The 22795-nt window shown below is 46.2% G+C and overlaps 1 protein-coding gene across 12 annotated transcripts in view; it reads left to right on the top strand.

Moving 5' to 3' along the window:
- Positions 1 to 5087, top strand: part of SPIN1 (spindlin 1) — a 63669-nt gene extending 58582 nt beyond the window's left edge. For all 12 annotated transcript variants that reach the window (XM_040963699.1, XM_040963708.1, XM_040963697.1 and 9 more), the window contains one exon: positions 1431 to 5087. In XM_040963699.1, coding sequence (XP_040819633.1) covers positions 1431 to 1630 — 200 coding nt within the window. In that variant the 3' untranslated portion in view covers positions 1631 to 5087. The remainder of the gene's footprint in view (positions 1 to 1430) is intronic.
- The last annotated feature ends 17708 nt before the right edge of the window (positions 5088 to 22795 follow it).

The following is a 22795-nucleotide window of genomic DNA, read 5'->3' as shown; positions in this document are numbered from 1 at the left end:
CTTTGGGTCCCTACACCCCTGTGGGAGACTTGTAAGAAGCCCCTGCTCACGACTGCCTGGCCCAGCCGTTAACTATTTTGGCTGTTGGGGTAGTGAACCAGCAGATGGACAATATCCCTTTCTGTCTCTCCCTTGTCACTTTCACTGCATTGTAAAATAAATAAATCTTTAAGGATTTGTAGAATTAGACTAGTACAGGTTGATCATCCCTTATCTGTGAAACATAGCATTAGAAATGTTGCATACCTAGGGACTGTTGCGGTGGTATATCAGGCTAATTTTCTACCTGCTAGTACTGGCATCACTGGTTTGTGTCTGGCTGCCTCACAGCTAACCCAGCCATCTGGGAAAGCAGTGGTAGATGGCCAGAGTCTTTAGCCCCCTGCACCCACAGGGGAGACCAGGAAAAAACTCCCAGCTCCCAGTTTTGGATCAGTCCCAATCTCTTTCTCTGGAAAATCTGCCTTTCAAAATAAAATAAATTTTAAAATGTCACAGACACTGTTGTATAGGCTGCATTGGTTGAGCATCCCACGTTTGAAGTCTGAAGTGTCTGGACACTGTCTCTATCAACAGTCAAAGTTTCGAGAGCATTGTTTTGGATTTTCGGATTGGAGAAGCTCAGTGGTCTGTAATACCTGAACATATACAGTGTATAATATACTCTGAGCAGTCGCCATAGGAGTTGTCTGCTTTGGAATTCTAGCTTAAAGTCACTCAAACTTAATCATGAGCCAAAAGAATTTTTGGTATGGGCCCAGTGCAATGGCTCGGTGGCTGAGTTCTCACCTTGCATGTGCCAGGATCCCAAATGGGAGACGGTTCATGTCCTGGCTGTTCCACTTCCCATTCAGCTCCTTGCCTGTGGCCTGGCAAAGCAGTCAAGGATGGACCAAGGTCCTGGGACCCCCTGCACTTGTGTGGGAGACCTGGAAGAGGCTCCTGGCTTCAGCTCAACTAAATTGCAGCCATTGTAGCCACTTAAGGAGTGAACCAGTGGATGGAAGGTCTTTCTGTCTGTCTCTGCAACTTTGGTTTACCAATAAAAAGTTTTTTTAAAGGAAGAATTTTTGGTATGATTTTCAGAATTTTGGGGTGTCCGTGTTATATATTATGGGTCAGCAAGCCTTTTTTTGTAAAATATGCTTTATTGAAACACCACCATACCCACCCCTTTTGTATTTCATCTGAGACAGCTTTTATGTTGCAGCAATAGAGTTGAATACATGGGACGGAGGCTATGGCCCTGAAGTCCTCTTTACTTACTTTCTGACCCTTGCAGACAGTGTAGTAGCTCCTGGTCTAGAAGATTGTAATGGAGTTTAAGTTACTAGATTTTTTCAAATTTCTTTTTCTTTTACTTTGTTCATTGTTGTACATGAATTGCTGTGTATCTAAAAGTTGCTTTTCCCTGCCGCCTTTCATTGCAGATGATTCCCCTCCAGCAGAAAGGGAACCAGGAGAAGTTGTGGACAGCCTGGTAGGCAAACAAGTGGAATATGCCAAAGAAGATGGCTCCAAAAGGACTGGCATGGTCATTCACCAAGTAGAGGCCAAACCATCTGTCTATTTCATCAAGTTTGATGATGATTTCCATATTTATGTCTACGATTTGGTGAAAACATCCTAGATGTCATCATGAACTCTGCCAAATTTGTGGAACTATTAAATGTATAATTTGTAGACATAAAGACTTGATTGCTTTCCAATTTAATGAAAGCTTAAATGTCCCTGCGAACCCACAATCTCTGCCAGCAGAACTGGTTTTGTTCTGAATAGTACAGATTGATGTGAAGACAAAGCTTTTTGTGTAAGGAAAACTCCTCCCTCTTAGAAGAAATCCGTGTGGAGGGGAGTTACAGGCAAGTTTGGTAAAAGTTAAGCTAGCATCGTAGTCATTTAAACCCGTACTTGATCTCAGCCATTTCCTCTTTAATGCTCTTTTTCTGCTGCCACAATGCAAGTATAGTTTGGTATTTTTGTTATTGCCTTTTTTGAGATATATGTATCTATATCTACTTGTCTATATCTTACATCTGTGTGCATACGTATATGATATATATACACACACAGAGATACGAGTGTACACACACACCATTGGCAGTCCTTTCTCTGTGGATTGGGATGGGGGTGATACAATTTTCTCCAGTTTAACAGGAGTGCTTAACCCAAGTCAGTCATATTTATGATATTACTGTTCTTTATTTAAAATTAAATTTGGGCACAGGAAGCACATGAGAAGATGCAGCATATTTTGAAGGAAGTTCAGAGCGCCCTTTCAGTCTGGAGACTTGAAGCGGTTACATCCAAATAGGAGCTCTGTGTGAACAGTTGGTGACCCACCTTAGAATTCACAAACTGGTGAGAAAGCTGGGTAAAAGGCTGCCTTTAGTTGTAAACCTTATACATTTTTGTTTACATTTTAATCATAAGTACTTTTCATTGGGAAAGCCCAGGTCCTTGGTCCACATAGTAGAATTATAAAGCAGGTGTGTTTCGGACAGCACATGTGGTATGTTATTTGTACTAATAAGAAATTTGGAATTTAGATCATGGATTGGAAAGGCAACATCCATCAGTGGCTTGTGTGTATGTGTTAAGTTCATTGGAGAACACAGTACTTTTATATTGGAAATTTAAGTTTTTAAAATGGCTTTGCCTTGTAACGAGTTCTGGGACTTTTTAATTTTTGTCACGATTATTGCTGATATCATTATGGTCAGAGGCCTCTCTCCCCACCCCCAGTTTTCCTCACAAAGAATGATGGACAAATAACAGCTTACTCTCAACACCTTTTGTGGTGGTGTAGTTCTTGCTCCGGGTGTACTGTTACTGTGGAGTGACTTCCTCTGGTGACCCCTGAGGGTTTGCTGGGCAGATTTGTGCCACCTTAGAAGGTCCAGTCACCATGTTTGCTGTGGATGTGAAAGCAGCCCTTACCAGCAGTCCTTGCGTGGTTTGTTCTTGCAAGATCATTTTAAACTGAAACAGAACTGCAAATGTGATTGATTAACCAGTTGAACTGCTGGTCACTTTGTTCTAGAGGAATCCTGGTGGCTTTCCAACCAGGAGAAAGGCCGAATGTGGAACCAGTCTCATTGGACGGTGGAGAATCTTTCTGCACTTTGGGCAGACCCTAAGCGTGCATGCAGAGGTTTGAGTCGGTGTCTGCACGGCCTCTGTTGTGGCTGTTCCTGATCTGAAGAGATGGTGTGCTTTCAAGGCCTTGCTGTGCATGGTTTCCTAGATGCCTGTTAGCCTTCCTGAGGGCTCCTGCCTTTGTTGTTGGATGGAAATCCTTGCTCCCCCTCCTGTCTGTCAGCAGCTGAGCTGCCCTGCCCAAAGGCTTGCCCGCAGGCGAGCAGGGCCAAGCTTCTCACTGTGTTGTGGTCCCCCAGTCCTAGCTGCTGCTCCGGTGTGAACAGTACTGTTCTCAACTCTGCTGTGTGTTTTCCTGTGTGTCAGTCAAGTCTCCAAGGTGACCTGGCTCCTGGAGCCCGCGTTGACATGCGTGACACAGGAGTCGTCCATGTGAAGTAGGCACAGCAGAACATGTCATGGCAACTGTGGGCTGGAAAATAAATTTCAGTTTGAACTACACGAGGGTTGGGTCAATTGAAACATTTCTAGCATTACTTGATGACTTGCATTGTGGTTTTCCTGCAAGTAACCTTAGTGACTTTAATATATCCATGATTTCCCAGTTTCCAGAGGAATGCAGAGGACGGTGATGACATCGATGACTATGATGTCGGTCATTGTTCGGTTTATTGCCTTTAAGTCTGAGGAAAGGGGAAAGGATTTTATTATTTCTCCTTCCTGCGCGCCCCCCCCTTTTTTTCTTTCTTTCTTTCTTTTTTTTTTTTTTTTTTGGTGGCCACACCACTCTTAATGACGCTGTGACTAATTCTGCCCCCTCACCTGTGTAACTTGGGCTTCATTTTAGGCTCATGTTTCAGATCTGCATGCATTGCTTGCATTTTTCTGGTATCTGAATGTTAATTCCTTGTTCTAGGAATTCAACATTAAGCTCCAAAATTACCATGGGACTTGTGACAACACAAGACATGAATCTATGTATAAAATTTATTGGCCTTTCTCATTTTACCTGCTCTAGTATTATTGTATTTGTGTGTGTGTGTGTGCGTGCGCGTGTGTGTGTGCGTGCGTGTATGTGTGTGTGTGGTGTCAGGCTGCCACGTAAAACTCCGAGACAAACCTTGAACGCAGACCATCCTTTTTTGCATGCTCTATTCTAAGTAGGATGTTCAGTGTAACTAACTAAAAATTGCATGGTAAAGATATTTAGGTTTTTTTTGTTTTCTTTCTTTTTTATTTTCTTTGAGTTTCCTGTATATTTGCTTACTGTGCTGTTGTAGTGGTCGTAGGATACAAATGCACTGGTGAAGCCAATGTAGTGCCGACAGAAGGTGATTTTCCAATTGTGTATGTCATGCAGCATTTGAAGGGACTGTGCATTCTTTAAAAACCACAGTTACTTCTCACCCAGATTTCCTTTCTTGTTTCATGTGCCAAACCCGGAAGTGCATTGGGACCGAATCTCTGAACACTGTAGACCCGTAAGAAGACTGTTCTGATTGTGACCAATTGTAGTGCCTGAAATCATGCTTCAGCTGATTGTCTTAAAAAAGTTCTCCAAAGACAAAACAGGAGCAATTGTAACACAGTAATTATGGTCGAAATGTCTGTGGTTCCTTGGCAATGCTGCGCTCTTTGTACCTTCCCATCGTTAGTGCAGTGGGAACGAGTGTGCATAGGTCAGAGGTCTTCGTGTTCACATGTTAAAATTAGGTAAATGACCTCATCTTTTGAGCTTGAATTCATTTCTTAATTTTGGTTTTATTTTATACAATGTGTAGACAGCCCCTGTTCTGCATTTAGAAGTATACACAATATACATCTGTTAATTCTGTAAGTAATTTTTATAATTATGATGTAACTCTATCCTATCCTTAAAACATTTAAAAATAAACCCTTTATGTGCAACTTCTGACTGTAAATTTTGTACTCATGAGCAAAACGTGATGTGTTAACCTGCTTCTGAATAAAGTTCCTAAGCCAGGTAAGCTGTGTGCCCACATGTGAACCGTCAGGTGTGCGCAGGGGCAGCAGGAAGGAGTGCTGGAGTGACTTCCGAAGAGAGGGAGCAGTGACTGGCAGCACAGATACGCCAGGCGAGTCTTGTGATTTGACGCTGATGAGGCATTTTTATTTTATCCTAAGATTTTAAACAAAATAATTGTTTTCATTATTAATACTGTTATTTTATACTTTCACATTTACTCTTGATCTGAATGTTGCTTAAAATGCCATTAGTCATAGTTAAATGCCAGTGAGTAAGATTCTGGAATTTAATATATATATATATAGCATGCTAAAGCTAAGGAAATTAAGGTGATAATAATACCTGTGTGTCTCCTGTGTTTTGTCTTTTTGGTAATTTTAAAGATGTTTTGTTTGTTTGTTTGTTTTCCCTATCCACTTTGCTGAAAGACTAGGGTAGGAAAGGCAACCTAGTTGCTTTTACTTGGTGACAAGATGGGTGGAACTCACCTGGCTTCCAGGTTCTTGGTGTTGCAGTGCGTGGTATGTGCTGGGCACTACCTGAACTGAGGGAAGGACTGAGCAGTTGGGAGCCCAGGTGCTCAGCCCTCTTCTGCCTTTCATTGTCTTCTCTCTCTCTGGTATTCGTGGAAGGCATGTGTGGTCCTCCCAGAACAACAAAGCGAGTTCAGTACAGAAGGCTGGCAGAGCTGGTGTTGGTAACAGGTGTTGGAGGCAAGGGCTTTCCTTTTTTTTTTTTTTTTTCTTCCTTGACATGGTGTATGTTTGCAATAATGATAAAAGGTTTGGGCATTAATAAAACATGGGTAAGTGCCTGACGGGTTCCTTGGGACTGTTTTCCATGCATCGTTTCATTTCATCCTCACAGCACTGTCTGGAAGATGCCACTCTTCTCCCTCCTCCAGGGGAGAGGCCCAGAGCTCCTGATGTGTGCTCAGGCTCCAGCTGCCCTGCTGCAAGCTGCTTCAGCAAAGCATGTGAGTTGTCCATATAGTATTTGTAGCTGTTTCATGCATTGAACACAACAAAAAAAGGCTTTCATATTTCCAAATAGCCTAGGAAGAGGTTTTGCTGGGACGTAGGCGTTTGTGTCTATATCCTGAGAATTTGAATCCTAGTTGATTATAGTTTTTGTTTCACCAGAAAAATAAGTCTTTTCTTTTACAGAGAAAGTGTGTCGTGAAATGAGTATCTTACTAAAACCCGAGTTTCTCTTGCTCTTAGTATATAGCCGTATACCTACCTTGCAGTGCAGTCTCTCTGCTCTGCAATTTTCTGCGTCCCAAGATTCAGTGTCAACTGTAGGTTAAGTTCACATGTACAGGCCATTTTTACTTGTTTTTATCCCAAAACAATATATAGTATAGCTATTTTTACACGCCATTCGCCTAGTATTAATATGTGGAAATATACAGAGGGCGTGTGCTAGGTTACAGGCGATGACAGGGACTTGTGAAGAACCAGCCCCCCTCCATCTAGCCCCGTACATGCTGAAGAGCAAACAACTGTAATTGATACATCTGCTGCACAGTGAGTCAAGGTTTTAGGCTGTAGCTTCAGTGAAGTAGGTGAGTCTACATTCCTTCTCTTAGATAACCTAATGTTCCTGGAGAGTCTGAATTTACACTCGGTTGACTGACTGGTTTGGGTAAACCAAGTAGCAGGTGATGTTTGGTTGCTGCTTGGTACATTTGCCAAAAAGTGACTTAGACCTTCTCTTGCTCTCATGCTGTGTGTGAGGACACTGGCTAACAGACAGCAGTGTGGTCCCTATGCTCTGTGGATGATGGCTGACAGAGCCCCTGTCTCCCTTGGTTTCATGTTTGTTTTTTGCATTGGCTGTTCAGTAAGGGGAGCTCTTTGTTTTATCATCCTTTTCATTAATTTCAGTTTATATCCTTCAGGAGAAATAAAAGAATTTTATGTGCCATATGAGCTCCTCAACTCCTTTATGCGATTGGCAGACTTTATGTGTTTACAATTATACATACATGAGATTTGGAAATGTGTGCTCTTATCTTGGAACTGCTGATCAAATTATGATGTTGTAAACAGAAGTCCTTTTCTGAACCTTGATGTTTACCTAAACAACTACTCCAAATTGAATATCAGCATCGTCAATGTCTTCACCTCAGATTGTGAAAAACCAGCTAAGGCTTTTTTTTCCCTTGAACTTGTCTCCTTGGGCCTCATAAGAAATATGCCAGCTACTTACACTGTCTGTCCTTCGCTGGGCACTTGGACCTGCCCAGGCCTTCATGTTTCTGGCCTCCTCAATGACACCTAGTAAGAAGCTAAGCCTGTATTACTTACAGGGACCTGGTTTTAACACAGTGTGGTGTTGAGTTTCATGTAATACTGAGATAAAATAGTTTCATCTAGTGGGTAAATTTCTTGATCTAACCTAAATCTCATTTGCCACATTGGGAAGGACATAATTGTGATCTTTTGCAGAATAGCCCTACAGGCAGGGGACAGAAACATGCCAGCGTGTCTGAAGTATGGAGTCAGTCCTGCCTCTGTTCAGGCCGGTGCTGTGTCTCACAGCCCACGGTATGGAACTCATCAGAAAAGATCAGACCAGTGACGTGAAACTAGGCATTGTCTGTGGGCAAGAAACACATCCCATTGCTAGATGGCCGTTAGTTTACTAAAGCCTGTTGGATGCAGCGAGAACTTATCTGAGCCAACAACACTGGTCGTTGGGAGTGCTAATAACACTTTGAAAAGAATAAACACATATGTGATAGACCAAAAAGGTGATTCTGTCATGATCCCCTGGCTCTATCTGAGTAAATATTGCGCTGCAACATTCCTGTCGACATGCCACGGGACCTATCTCCAAATATCTGGAACATTGAATTGAAAGGTAAGTTTATTTATTTATTTATTTATTTATGTTTGGTTGGTTTTGTTTTGTTTTGAAAGAGTTGGAGAGGCAGAGAGATCTTCCATCTCTTGGTTCATTGTCCAGATGGCCCCAATGACTAAAGCTGGACCAGGTTGAAGCCAGCTTCTGGGTTTTCCAAATGGGTAGCAGGGGCCCAGGAATTAGGCCATCTTTTGCTTTTCCAGGCCATTAACAGATTTGAAATTTAAGTGGAGCAGCCAGGCATCAAACTGGAGTCCACAGGAAGTGCTGGCATCCCAGACAGTGGCCCCACCAAAATAACTCAGAAATACCTTTGAACAGTCACGTTCTGAGGGTCCCATGGTTAGAACTTAGTGTTTAATTTGTAGGCAGGACACAGTTCAACTCACAGTGCCTCATTCAGTTGGTTTTTCTTGTTACTTCTGTTGAGGGCATGTGGAGCAGAGGCCATTTGTAGAAGCATTCAAGATCTGTTGGCATATAAAAAGGATGAATAAAAATAGCATTAAAAGGAGCCACATAACCATGTTGTTGTTTCTGGCTAACCCACTGCTCTGGGCAAATTGCTCAGCCGTAAAGGAGGCATGTGCAGCGCAGTAGAAGCTGTGAGCCCGGCCGGACCCAAGCCTGGCCACGAGCCTGTTCTCAGGAAGGGGGCAGGTTGGCTGGTGGGTTTTTGCTATTTGAAATCACACTTTGATACAGTTTCAGTCTTCATATAGCAGCAGTGAGGAAGGTTTTTGGAAGTACAGGAATACTTCCAGTATAACAGATTTGGAGAAGGATGATGGGCTTCAGGGTGACTGGGAAATAGACTGAATTAAACTGCAGAGTGAAGGAACACATGTTTCATTTTGAGTTGCCACAGTGCTTGCAAACACAGATTGCCTGGCCAAGCGCTGTGTGGCCTAGTGGCTAAAGTCCTCACCTTGAATGCACTGGGATCCCATATGATCCCATATGGGCACTGGTTCTAATCCCGGCAGCTCCACTTCCCATCCAGCTCCCTGCTTGTGGCCTGGGAAAGCAGTCGAGGGCGGCCCAAAGCCTTGGGACCCTGCACCTGCGTGGGAGACCTGGAGGAAGTTCCTGGCTCCTGGCTTTGCATCAGCGCAGCACCAGCCATTGCGGTCACTTGTGGAGTGAATCATTGGACAGAAGATCTTCGTCTCTGTCTTTCTTCCTCTCTGTGTATCTGTATATCTGGCTTTGTAATAAAGATAAATAAATCTTTTAAAAAACCCACAGATTGCCTACTTGGTGCCGTGTGACTCAGTGCTGCAGTTCAGTGTCCACTCAGCAGTCAGGTGAGCAGTGACTTCAGCGGCAAGGCCATGTCTAGGATATGCTCGCAGAGAGGGAAGCAGCATTTCTTACAAAGGAGCAGCTGTGCCGGAGAAGTTAGTGTGTATAAACACGCCCACAGTCTTGGTTCTCTCTTCCCATGCAGCAGCTTCAAGTAACACGTACTGAATGCCACCTTTTTTCTTTTTATCCTTTTGAAAGGTTATTAAGTGAGAGGGGAGATCTTTTATCTACCGTTTGACTGCCTAGATGACCACAGCATCTGTGGCTGGGTCAGGTCAAGGCCAGGAGCCAGGAACTCACCATCTCAGATCCTTTTTCACTACTTTCACTGATGTCTTAGCAGGGACCTGTATCAGAAACAGAGCAGGCAGGATTTGAACTGGTGCTAACATGGCATGCCGGCATCACAGGCCATAACTTATGCCATAACATTGACTGCTTTTTCCTTTTTTAAAACATGCTCAGAATTGATCTTTACAAAAGTTTTAAAAGTTGATTGTGTTTTGTGAGAGAAAAATTTCTGTAGGCGTTAGGTTCTCCTCAGTGTTACAACACATCAAGAATTAAATTCTTGGGCCCGGCGCGGTGGCGCAGTGGTTAAGGTCCTCACCTTGCACGCCCGGAATCCCATATGGGCGCCGGTTCTATCCCGCCAGCCCCGCTTCCCTTCCAGCTCCCTGCCTGTGGCCCAGAAAAGCAGTCGAGGACTGCCCAAGGCTTTGGGACCCTGCACCCGCGTGGGAGACCCGGAAGAGGCTCCTGGCTTCGGATCGGCATAGCATCGGCTGTTGTGCTCACTTGGGGAGTGAATCATCGGACGGAAGATCTTCCTCTCTGTATATCTGCCTTTCCAATAAAAAAATAATAAAAATAAATCTTTTTTAAAAAAAGAATTAAATTCTTGGGTAGGATTTCTGGTGTTTGCACCCATATTCTAAGAATACCCAGCTGCTTTATTTAAATGCAACAGACACTCCACCTGTTTTAGGTGCAGGAAGAGTAGAAGGCTGGAGTGGGATTGTAATTCTGCCCTGTGTTCGCTATGTGGGCTTGGTCACGTTGTTGGTAGAGGTTTAACTCGCTGGAAACTTGGTGGAGATGGCAGACTACGGTCCTGAAGAAAACGTGACTGGCGGTGAAAGTTGGACTAAAAGAGTAGAATTTCCAATGCTGCTATCTTCTGGTTCTTCACTGTGACTCCTATATCAGGTAGTTATGACCTGGTACAGCTTGCGTGCTAGTCAGCAAATACTTGCTTTTAGCAGCAAACATGAACATTTAATATGTTTCCTAAGTGTAGGTATATGCAAGTAATTTCATAAGCCACCAAAAACTTGGATTAGACAAAGTGTGTTTAGTTACTTTGTCTTTTTTTTTTTTTTAAGATTTGTTTATTTTTATTGGAAAGGCAGATACACAAAGAGGAGTCCAATGGTTCACTCCCCAAGCAGCCACAATGGCTGGAGCTGAGCCAATTTGAAGCCAGGAGCTTCTTCCAGGTCACCCGCTTAGGTGCAGGGTGCCATAGCTTTGGGCCATCCTCGACTGCTTTCCCAGGCCACAAGCAGGGAGCTTGATGGGAAGCAGGGCTGCTAAGGTTAGAACTGGTGCCCATATGGGATCCTGGGGCGCATTCAAGGTGAGGACTTTAACTGCTACACTATGGTGCTGGGCCTGTTATTTTGTCTTTGAAAGTTGCCATCGCGTATGTGCACTAATTCGAGTCCCAGCTCCCTGGCTGTGTGTCTGGAATGCAGCAGAGCAGGGCCTAGGTGCTTGGGCCACGCTGGCAGACCCAGCATGAAGCTTCTGGATTTAGACTAGGCCATTTAGTGAGTGAACCAATAGATGGAAGATGTATTTGTCAGTCCCTCTCTGTAACACAAGTCAACATTTATTTGCAGAGCTTTAAGTGTCTGTTGAAGTTTGCTTTTCTTCCCGGGTAAATAGAAAACAGTGTGCCACACTGTCTTCAGAAAGGCCACAGTGGCTCCCGAAGCCTGGGCTCCCTGTTCATTTGCCAGCGCACAGATGCTGGCTGTGATTGGGAAGACTTGAGGTGTGCTGGGCTGGGGTGCAGCTGGGCTTTGCCATAGAAGGTACCCCGCACAGGCATTTTGGAGTCCGAGTTGTTAAAACAGCGCTCTACCCGTTTTTTGCCTTGTGTGATGTTTTTTTATTCTTAAAGCCTCTGAATTTCTGATTTATTTGTCTAGAGTAATTAGATGATTTCCAGATTTTAAAAGCATTATGAAAAGGTGAGCTTGTTTCGGCAAATTCATAATCAGTGATGGTCCCTGTTGCCTGTTGTACAGTGGTTTGGATCACTAACACACCCTGTAAATTGTTAAAGTGTGCTTTCATTATTACTGTGTCAGAGCCCTCCTTGCCCACTTGGATCAGCTGGGCACTTCCACGGTTTGTGGTTTAAAGAAAGCAATGGCAACGGGTCTTGGAGTGGGAGCATCCAGTAGGCAAAGACTTTTTTTTTTTAAAAAAGATTTATTTTTATTATTTATTTATTTATTTTTTTTTATTGGAAAGGCGGATATACAGAGAGGAGAGACAGAGGAAGATCTTCCGTCCGATGATTCACTCCCCAAGTGAGCTGCAACCGCGCTGGTGCTGCGCCGATCTGAAGCCAGGAGCCTCTTCCGGGTCTCCCACGCGGGTGCAGGTTCCCAAAGCTTTGGGCCGTCCTCGACTGCTTTCGCGGGCCACAGGCAGGGAGCTGGAAGGGAAGCGGGTCTGCTGGGATTAGAACCGGCGCCCATATGGGATCCCGGGCGTGCAAGGCGAGGACCTATAACCACTTGCTCCACCGCGCCGGGCCTGGCAAAGACATTTTTAACTGACTGGTGTCCTTTCTTGTTGCTCCATTGAGGATCTCAGGTCTAATGATTTCCCTTTCCTTAACTTTTTAATTATTTGTGAAATTAAAAAAGAATGTGCTGTAGCTTATTTAGGAAAAGCAGATAATAAAGCGTCCAGCATTGCGGTGGGATGAGTTAAGCTGCTCCCTGAAATAAATCCCATAAGGGCACCAGTTGAAATCTCCTTATTCACTTAAGATCCAGCTCTCTGAATGTGCCTGGAAAGCAGTAGAAGACAGTCCAAGTGCTTTGGCCCGTGCACCCACATGGAAGACCCGAGGAAGTTCCTGACTTTGGCCAGGCCCAGCCCTGAGTGTGACCATTTAGGGAGTAGCCTGCATTTGGAAGATCTTTGTCTAACTGCCTTTAAAGGAAAGTAAAATCTTAGAGGCTGTTATATTAGCTCAACTGGCCAGTCCTCCACATCCACGCACAGGCATCCATATGGGCACTGGTTCATGTCCCAGCTGCTCCACTTCCCATCTGGCTCACTGCTTGTGGCCTAGGGAAGCAGCAGCAGATGGCTCAAGGCGCTGGGATCCTGTACTCATATGGGAGACTTGAAGAAGGCTCCTGACTCCTGGCTTTGGATGGGATCTACTCCAGCTGTTGCAGCCATTTGGGAAGTGAACCAGTGAGTGGAAGATCTTAAAAACTAATAATAAAGAAGTGAAGATGCAAAGTGCTGGCAGCCATCCTCCTGCCTTGCCAGACGATCATGCTCTGGGCTGCAGCATGCCTTCTGCCCCAGAGCAGCTTCACAGACGTACTTGGTGATGAAGCAAGGTGACCTCAACTGTGGGAAAGGACCTCATCAGTCTGCACTTTCCTGTAGTTTTTATTGTGAATGAAAAGGCAAACACCATTACTTCCTGAGAAATCCTAAAACATTGCCTAGTTTCTGTGGCTTTAAAATTTCCTGCATTTGTTGTTTTTTTTTTTTTTCCACATGTTTTCCTATCCTTTAAAAATAGCTGTGGCTATAATGTCAGCCTGGAACCAGGGGCAAGAGGCACTGACGTGTGGTTGGCCTGAATGCCAGGTTCATGGTAGATGTAGCATAGCTGGCTGCACTGGCCTCTGGGGAGTCGTAGTTGATAACCTTTCCTGGCCTTGAAAGGATACCAGAATGGTCTCTAAATTAGGATGTTCTGAGAGTGAATGGATTTCAAAAATGTTATTATTATTTTTAAGATGTACTTTTATTTGAAAGGCAGAGTTATGGAACGGGGAAGGAGCTTTTTTCTTCCAGTACACTCCCCAAATGACCACAATGGCCAGAACTGGGCTGGTCTGAAGCCAGGAACAACTTCGCTGTCTACCACGTGAGTGCAGAGGCCCGAGCACTGTGGCCACCCTCTGCTACTTTCCAGGAGTGTTTTGCAAAGAGCTAGGTCAGAAGTAAAGCAGACAGGGCCCAGCACAGTAGCCTAGCGGCTAAGGTCTGCACCTTGCACACACCAGGATCCCATACAGGCACCAGCTCTAATCCCAGCGGCCCCGCTTCCCATCCAGCTCTCTGCTTCTGCCCAAAATCTTAAGACCCTAAGCCTGTATGGGAGATCTGGAAGAGGCTCCTGGCTTCAGGTTGGCTCAGCTCCAGCCATTGTGGCTGCTTGAGGAGTGAATCAGCGGATGGAAAATCTCCCTCTCTGCCTCTCCTCCTTTCTGTATATCTGAATTTCCAATAAAAGTAAAATGAATTTTTTAAATGCTTGAATCAAGTCATCCAGGGGGTGCTGGCACTGCAGGTGGAGGATTAACTTGCTACATCACAGTGCCAGCCCCAGTTTTTTTGTTGTCTTAAACTATTAAAATCAGATTTTAATAAGCAAGGTAATTCTTTACACAGAAAAGAATGCTAGCTTTGGCTTTATGGTTAGTGTGCTGATTCAGCGCAGAAGTGAGAATGAGAAATTCAAAGTTGAATTGAGAGGCCTTAATTGGTTGTTGACTCTTTGAAGCTGTTAATTTTTCTAAAAAGAATCACAAAGTTTTTCATAACCAACCTTAATACTCAGTCCTTTTTGCAGTTTGGAAAAAGCATAATGTCTTTTAAGAAATGTGGTCATAGCTTTATTGATTCTTACTAAAAGTCCATGGTCATGTAATTGTTTTTGCTTATTTTTTATGTTCCTTGAAGACAAGACTTTGGGAATCCTGTGGAGTGTTCTCTAGTAGAATTTGAAAAGCCTTCTGTGTTTCTGTGAGTCTGAGGAGAAATCCACCCTCCCAGAAAGGAGGCACATTATGAGTACATTATTGAGAAAGAGGAGTAAGTTGATTAACCACTGTAAGTGGTTGAACTCCTCTGAGCAGATTCTTGTCTCATTCCGAGAGTCCATCCTCTCCCATGACTCCGTGTCAGGCAAGCTGATGTCTGTGTTGGAGATAGAGGCACCTTCAGCTGTGCTTCACTGGTCAGTCGGGTGCAGAGATGGCCATCGAAACCTGAAGAGGCCCTCCTGCCCAGCCAGCTTTGAGCAACTGGGAAATGAGCAGAAGTAAGACACAGAAAGGACCGAAGTCATGCGTATGGTCACGGCATTCCTGTTGTGTTCAGTCACAAAGGTACTGGCAAGAACCAAACGGAATCCACACAGCTTGCTGGAGTCACAGCCTTTGGCGCAGGCCCACTGGACCCACCAAATGATAGAACAGGAGGGATGGTGGACGAGGGGGGTCCAATCCAGGCCAAGGTGTGTCCTGCCACGTCACCGCTGCTCAGAGAGCAGGAACTCCAAAGCAGAGAACTGGCAGCCAGACCCAGGGGAGCACCAGGTAACACTGAAAGCTGCTAGGACATTCATCTCTCACGTGAATCATTCCCCAGTCTACTTTTGTTTCCATTGCCCTCTCAAAACACTTAAAACGATCATGAGCCCAAAGAAGCCCTTCCAGAGCCTGGTGTTGAGGGTGAGTGAACCCTGGGTCTGCAGGGAAAGCTGGTGATCAGTTTGAAAGATGAACTGAAGGATTCTAAACAGGAGATTGTAATAACAGATGATAGAGAAGGAGCCAGAACTGACGGAGCCAGACATGGCTCTGCAGACAACTAGTTAGAGGCCCTGCTGACACTGCAAGGTCTGCTAGTAGCTAAAGGGGGTGAGTGCTGGGAGATGCACATGTTGGCCTTGCTCCCAGGTGGTCCTTCCAGAAGGAAGAGGTCAGTCTGAAGACACTGGGTTAGGGAGCTGGTGTTAAAGTGGGGGAGGCCTGTGAGAAGGAAGCCAGCAGAACAGAGATTCATGACAGCAGTGGGTACAAGCACCCCTCACACAGCTGCCTGCTTTCCATTGGATGGTTCGGTGGTGTGGGGGATCAGGGAGGGGATCCTGCACAGCATGCAAGGAGACAGCTTCCCACAGGGAACTGAGTGGCAAGGAGTGAGGGCTTTTGGGCCACATCCCAGTGACCCCTTGCGACTGTGCACCTACGTGGGAGACCCGGAAGAGGTTCCTGGCTCCTGGCTTTGGATCAGCACAGCTCCAGCCATTGTGGCCGCTTCTAGAGTGAATCATCAGACAGAACATCTTCCTGTCTCTCCTCTGTATATCTGACTTTCCAACAAAAAAATTAATAAATCTTAAAAAAAAAAAAAAAAAAAACACAGCTTTCCCATCCACTAGGTCACTCCCCGAATGCCTGTAGCAGCTGGGGCTGGGCCAGGTGGAAACAGGGAGCCTGGGTCTCCAGCAGGGGTGGTGGCAGACACTAACTGCTACCGCCGGCAGGAAGCTGGAGTCAGGAAGGGAACGCTGCTGTGACCTGAAGGGAGGGAGAGTTGAGCAAAGAGAAGACATCCACTGGCATCCGGCCACGTGTAACATGTTCATGCGTCCCTCGCTGCCACCGCTCGGGGCCATGCACTGGATTTCCTGGCTCATGAGCACAGCTTTCTGGGTAATTTTAGTGTCAGTCCCTTTCCCATTGTCTAGTCAGGTCTTGTGTAGTAGGTGTGCCCTTGTCATTCAAGGTGGTGGTAAGGGGTGCCCTCTCATGTGAAGTCATTGCTTTGAGGTCAGGAACGGCATTTTCCATGTGCCCAGGCAGGCAATGGAAACCGTGGAAGAATCGCCGGTGCTGTGTTGGGGAATATTTTTTTGTTGGACTTTGGTCACCCTCTGGCTTTGGGAACTGAGGAGGGCAAGGGGGACAGACGGGAGGGGCAGTGCCACAGCTTTCCTGCTGAGATCATGCCCAGGCCTCTCCTGCCTTCTGGGCTTTTCTCTGCTTACAACTCCCCAGGGTGGGTGTTGGCTGGAGAGAGGGCAGTGGTCAGCCAGCCCAACAGCAGGCTCATGTCCCTCCCCCACAACTGCAGGGGGCTTTCATTAGAGTGGAGTGACATGCTTGTGTAACAGGAACATCCCAAGGGAAGCTTTCTGAAATTCCTTTAACACAGGCACATGAGGATTTATAGGCCGTGGGCTATGGGCAGACAGAATTGATCAAGCCAGCAGAGTTAACATAAGGAAAGAGAAAGAGCAGAGTGTCGTGGAAGAGAACGAAGGTCACCAGTTAAAGAGGAAGCGTGGGGCTGGGTGTTTGGGCATGAGGGGTTAAGATACGGTCCAGGGCACTGCATCCCATAGAAGAGGGTTGTTTCCAGTCTCTAATCTAGCCTCCAGCTAAAGCGCTTGGAAAGGCAGCAATGGCACCGCCCGTGTGCAAGACCCATACGGAACTTCTGGATTCTGGCCTGGCCCAGACCTGGCAGCCATTTGGGAGAGGCGAACCAGCAGATGTGAGATCTGTCCGTGGCTCTATGCTTCTCCTCCTCTTTCAAGTAAATAAATCCTTAAGATAAATGAGCAAGAAGAAAACAAGGCATTGTCAGCACACAAGCTGCCGCCAGACACTGGTCCCCTTCTGTGCTGTGCACACAGTGCTGCCTGATTTGCGACTCACTAATAAAGATCTGCAAAACTCGATTTAGTACACTTTTGTCTTTATATGAGGGAGAAAATGAGTCCATAATAAAAATTATAGGTTACCTTAAAATTAGCAAATATTTCCCATCTGAATTTCCTGTGGTAGTCTTAAAGCTTATCTCAGTGGATGCTCAGCCTGGAACTCAGAGGCCTGATGGGCCATTGCCAGTGTGAACACAGGGCAGGCACTGGCTAACCTGAGAAGCAGAACCAGTGCTGCCCACTTCCGCCCCAGTGGACCTCAGCAGGTGCAGAGCGTGGGAGCTGGGCACCAGGAATGGCCTCCTGGGAGCCTCTTTCTCCTTCAGAAAACCCGTTCCATTCCTTAGAAATGAAATCCAGTGAGGCTGGGGCATCCACACGCTGGGAGGCAACTCTCCTGAACCAGCCTTCTTGTTCAGGATGGGTACATTTCCCCACCCTGAACCTCTGTGGCGGCTGGTCCTTGCCAGCGGCCAGGAACCTCTGCTCACCCTCCCGATTGCCTTGTGCCCAGGCTCTGGACTGGAGATTAAACACTAATTCCTCCATGGTAGTGGGAACCAGCTGATGGCAAGACCTGTTATTTCTCCACTGGGAAAATCGGTTCTCCTTAGATGTGTCCTGTGTACCCACAGCAGAGACATTTTGGTGTCTGTAAATATTTCTTGAGAGGGTGCGCTGTCTAAAAGAGAGAGGCACATCACAGAGAGACGAGCTTCCTTCAGTGACTCCGGATAGGAAGAGAAGAAAAATAAATCATGATTAAGGTTTTGTTTTTTCCTCCGTGGTTTGCAAGGAATCCTGCTGTGGCAGCCGATGAGGGCGTGACTGCATCTCTGAACTGCTCTCTGGGGACCCTGCTGGCTGTGCTTGGAGACCAGGGAGTGTGGCCTGCGGGGGTCCCCGTGGAGGCTGGAGATGGGCAGCCAGCCGCTCCCCGACTCAGCTGTGACAGCTTTTAGCTTGTCCTTCAGTCGCCTGGGCGGATGCGTGTGGAGTTCTCCGGACCAAAGCGGCAATGCTTTGCCACAGCTGTAATTCAGAGACAAAGCAGCGTCTAAGTCTGTCTCCTAGACTGAGCCCGGCGGGTTTGAAATACTCCCTCGGGGGCTCGTAACCTGAGAGACAGGTTGCTGGAGGCACAGGCAGAATCCCCTGGCAGCGCAGGGGAGCTGCCCTCGGGGGACCGTGGGCTCCGGGTTCTGCACAGGTGGCCCATCTGCCGATTTTCCTGGCATTCCTGTTGTGGGTTTAAAAGGCAGGGCAAGATGCCGAGCCACCTTTTCCCATTATCTCCCGGCCATCGCTTTGCAGACGTCCACTCTGCTGGAGGTGGGGAGGGGCGTTCAAGAGCCATTCCAGGGACCGCGGACCCCTTACCCTCCCCTGGACCCTGGGGTTGCTCTCTGGGTTCGCGCGAGGTGGTTCTGACAGTGGTGGGTCCAGGGAGCCACGGAATCGTAGCATCCTCTTTGCTCTGACAGCTAAAATGCATCACCCCTCCTTGGAGTGGCCAGTGGCCGCAAGAACAAGGAAAATGTCCCATCCTGAATGCTGTCCCTTCCGGGGATTCTGGGTGCGTCCTGTGGTAGCGCTTCCCTGGGGCTCAGGAGCAGGAAGAGCAGCCAATTAGAAACCTCTTAGAGGGAGGGAGAGAGATGAGAGAGAGATGCCAGGAGGAGAGTAGTTGGTTAAGGGCCTTTCCAGGAAGAACAGTGAGGGGGTGGGTGCCAGAGATTGCCTGGGGTGAATGACAGGGCTGGGGGTCAACTAGGTGTGGAGTACTGTGCCTTGCTCTTCTTTTGTTTGGTTTTCTGCAATGCTTTGTTTGTTTTACAATGCCTTGGCCAGAGCCAGGAGTAGAAGCCATAGGAGGCTGCTGGCGTGTTGTTAACCCTATTAGTCAGGCCTTCAGGTTTGCCCTTTGTCTTTGACCCTCATTAATGAAGAGTTGGAGTGATTCGCTCCTTGGCAGATACCATGCTGCTTCCTGGCTGAACTGCTTTGTGCTGGTGTGGCTGATAATGGTTCCAGTTTTCACATTATGCAAATGTGGGTCACTCTGAGGCACCCAAGGCCCCTCACTGGGCTTGTGCCAAGGACAGAAGAGAGACAAAAGACAAGTTTACCCCTTATGCCATCTGGGATAGTAAATAAAGAAGTTCCCACTTGGTGCTCTTACACTGCATATCAAAAGACCAAAGTAACCTGCCCCCAACCCCAGTCTCCATTTCCTTGCCCCCAGGTAGCAAGACCATCCTGGAAAAGCTGTTCCCAGTCCTCACCCACTACCCCGTTTCTTGGAATTCCTCCACCCTAAAGAACCGCCCCCCCAAGACACCAAACTATGTAAAGCCCAGCCTACTGAAGGGCTGGGCAGCTGCCACATGATCAAAACATGTATGCCTGGGCAGGTGGCGCCTCTTTGAATTTATTGCTAATGAATTCAATTTGGCTGTGAGTTCACTCCTCCTTTCTTCTGCATTTGTGCCTCTTCCTTAACATTGGGTACCCTGCTTTCTGTGCCACTTTCCTAGCACATGATGAGGCCCGTGAAACTATCCAAGCCCACTAAAACTTTGGCTACATCTTCAAGTGTGTGGCACAAGAATTGCCCAGCCTTTAGCTGGATAAGAGACCATCAATGGGGAACACTGAAGGCTCCTGCCCTGACCCTCCTAAGGAATCAGAGAACACTTAAAATCTTAAGACCCTTTCTCAAACCTTTGGCGTCTCTCCCTGTCTCCTTTCAAGAGGTACCCCGTCTTCCATTCCTCTCCCAGGAGGTGCCTTCCCCATCCCGATTCTATGTTCACCTAGTTGCTTTGCAAATGAAACTAATCTGTCTGCAACCAATTCCTGTCTTATTGAGCTGAGGAAAGACCCAGCAAGATTGCCTGGTAACAGCTCATGCTGTTGTAGGGTTAACCCCGAATATGGCAGCAACCACAATTCTTGTCTCACAGGAAACAAGAATTTTCATGCGGACACAGCTTAGTTTTAAAGCAAGATTTATTAGAAAAGCTGAGAAAGAAGATGCCCATCTTATTGACAAGAGGGGGCTTTGAGATAGAAAGTGGCAGAAAGAGGAAAGAGAGAAAAACCCTAGACCTCTGCCACAGTGGCAGGAAGGAAAGTGAAAAAAAAAAAATTAATGGTGGTGAAAGCTTTTTTTTTTTAAAGATTTATTTATTTTTATTGCAAAGTCAGATATACAGAGCAGGAGAAACAGAGAGAAAGATCCTTTGTCTGATGATTCACTCCCCAAGTGAGCGCAACGGCCGATGCTATGCCTATCTGAAGCCAGGAGCCAGGAGCTTCCTCCAGTATCCCACGTAGGTGCAGGGTCCCAAAGCTTTGGGCTGTCCTCGACTGCCTTCCCAGGCCACAAGCAGGGAGGTGGATGGGAAGTGGAGCTGCCGGGATTAGAACTCATGCCCATATGGGATCTGGTGCATTCAAGGCGAGGACTTTAGCCGCTAGGCCATGCCTCCGGGCCCTGAAAGCATCTTTTAAGGTTCACGCCTCCAGAGACCACCTCCAGCTGAGCTTAGAGCTCAGGAAGGGTGCGTGGAGTTGGCAACAAAGAGAGACACAGACACTGTCACCTGGTGTCCTCTCACAACAGCTCAAGAAGCTGTCCTTTTTTAATTTTCTCAGACACATCACAAGCTTCTACACACACAATTAATTGTTCTATTTTTACTTCAAGACTAAGGGGGCGTGTACAGACATTTGGTCATTCCGTCTGCAGTTCAGGGCTAAGCAGGTGGCCCTAAAGATAATCCTGCAAAACACTCTATTCATATTCTTTAAAGCAAGCCATTATTCATTCTTCAGTAGTAGCCATGGAGCCACAGCCAGGACTCCAAGGCCACAAGGCACTCGCAATTACCTGCTAATCAGTAGTACGTTCCTACCACATTTCTGTTTCTACAATTTGTCCATTATTTAATGGGAAAAATAGGTTACAAGGAAAAAAACATGAAAATCCAAGACAAGAGTTTCAAATGTTAAATCCCCCTATAACCATAGGCTCTACAATCCCATAAACAATGAAACAGTAATTAAAAGCATATTTTTTTAATAAGAGCATCCTTAATTCCTCTAGCTAAAAATTACGAAAGCGGCTAAAACAGTTACATTTTCTATGCTCCAAAGAAATTGCAAAGACAGGTTAGGCTTTGAGATAACAATAACTATATTTATTGCCATAGCAGCTTCAGCTCTTACTCCCATTACTTGCATTAATTTTTTTAAAGATTTATTCATTTTTTATTACAAAGTCAGATATACAGAGAGGAAGATCTTCCGTCAGATGACTCACACCCCAAGTGAGCTGCAACCATGCTGGTGCTGCGCTGATCTGAAGCCAGGAGCCAGGAACTTCTTCCAGGTGTCCCACGTGGGTGCAGGGTCCCAAAGCCTTGTCCATCCTCGACTGCTTTCCCAGGCCACAAGCAGGGAGCTGGAAAGGAAGTGGAGCTGCCGGGATAAGAACTCATGCCCATATGGGATCCTGGCGTGTTCAAGGTGAGGACTTTAGCCGCTAGGCCACCACGCCGGGCCCCACTTGCATTAATATTTAGGATATTTATCAAGTCCTTTCCCAGAAGCTGTGTTACATGTCTGGTCCAGATTCTGAGGCAATGGTTAAGCACCCAATAAGGTGTCCAGAAATGGCATGGGCTTACTTGTGCTCCTGCGTGTAAATTGTCAAAGGCCAGCTCACCAAGACATTATCAGCGACATTAACTCTCAAGCTCACATTGGTTGCAAAACCATCTCACAGGGGAAAACCATAATGCCTCAATAGATTACAGAATTCTTAGTGGGGTGCTTGAGTGTCTGTGCAAACAGGGGGTGAGACTGCATCAAGGTGGTCAGAGAGAAATCTGTCAGGCCCTGCCAAACAGCGGGAAGCTGCCCTGGACCCTGCTGTTCTCTATACACCTTCCTGCCATCCACACCTACTGCAGAGACCCCAGCACAACTTGAAGATATTTCTCCATAAACAAAGGAGAATTCCTGGTTTCCATGGTACCTGGCCCAGAAAGGTGTTAACAGCCAACTTCCTTGGTCCCTTTCTAATGATAGAGACCAGTCTGAGGCCCTCCCCCTTGGCAAATGGCCAGAGACAGAACTGGGCTGAGGCTTCAGGTGGGGAATTGGTATGTTAATCTCATCGTTGTCTCTTGGGGAAGTGTGTTCTTGATATTTTAAAATATACACTTGTCTTGAGAGAAACATGCTCTGTTGAATCCAAGACATGGTGGGAAAAATACCCTTTTAACTTTGAGAAAAAATGATGACTTGGGGACTGAGACTACCCTAACTGCTTACTACCCAGTCTAACTCCTCTCTCATTCCACCCCCAGAAGAAGGAACCCTAACTGCTGTTTCTCTAGCTGCTTCCTGTTGACAGGGGGCATTGTTGAGGAACAGCAGCAGTAGGGGCTTCTTTCAGGGGTGGTCTAGAGGTCCCCAGTAGAATGCAGAAGTCATCAGAGGTTCCTGGCAGGTTGTTTGGGCTCCGAGTGTCGTCTGCTTGTTGAAGACTAGATGACAAAATAAACACGATTATAATCTCTCCCAACCTCATGTGTAATGGGATCCGTTGGAAACACCAATTCTAATACTTGAGTTTTAGAACTTAGATATGAGGAACACTTTGTCAGAGTAAACATTGGGCTTGATCAGTTTAGTTTAAGGTCATGAATTAGATTTATCAGTTTAAATTA

This window comes from Ochotona curzoniae, unplaced genomic scaffold, assembly GCF_017591425.1.
Source record: "Ochotona curzoniae isolate NIBS_2020 unplaced genomic scaffold, NIBS_Ocur_1.0 scaffold_3208, whole genome shotgun sequence".
Classification (NCBI taxonomy): domain Eukaryota; kingdom Metazoa; phylum Chordata; class Mammalia; order Lagomorpha; family Ochotonidae; genus Ochotona; species Ochotona curzoniae.
This window is presented reverse-complemented; position numbering and strand designations above follow the sequence as displayed.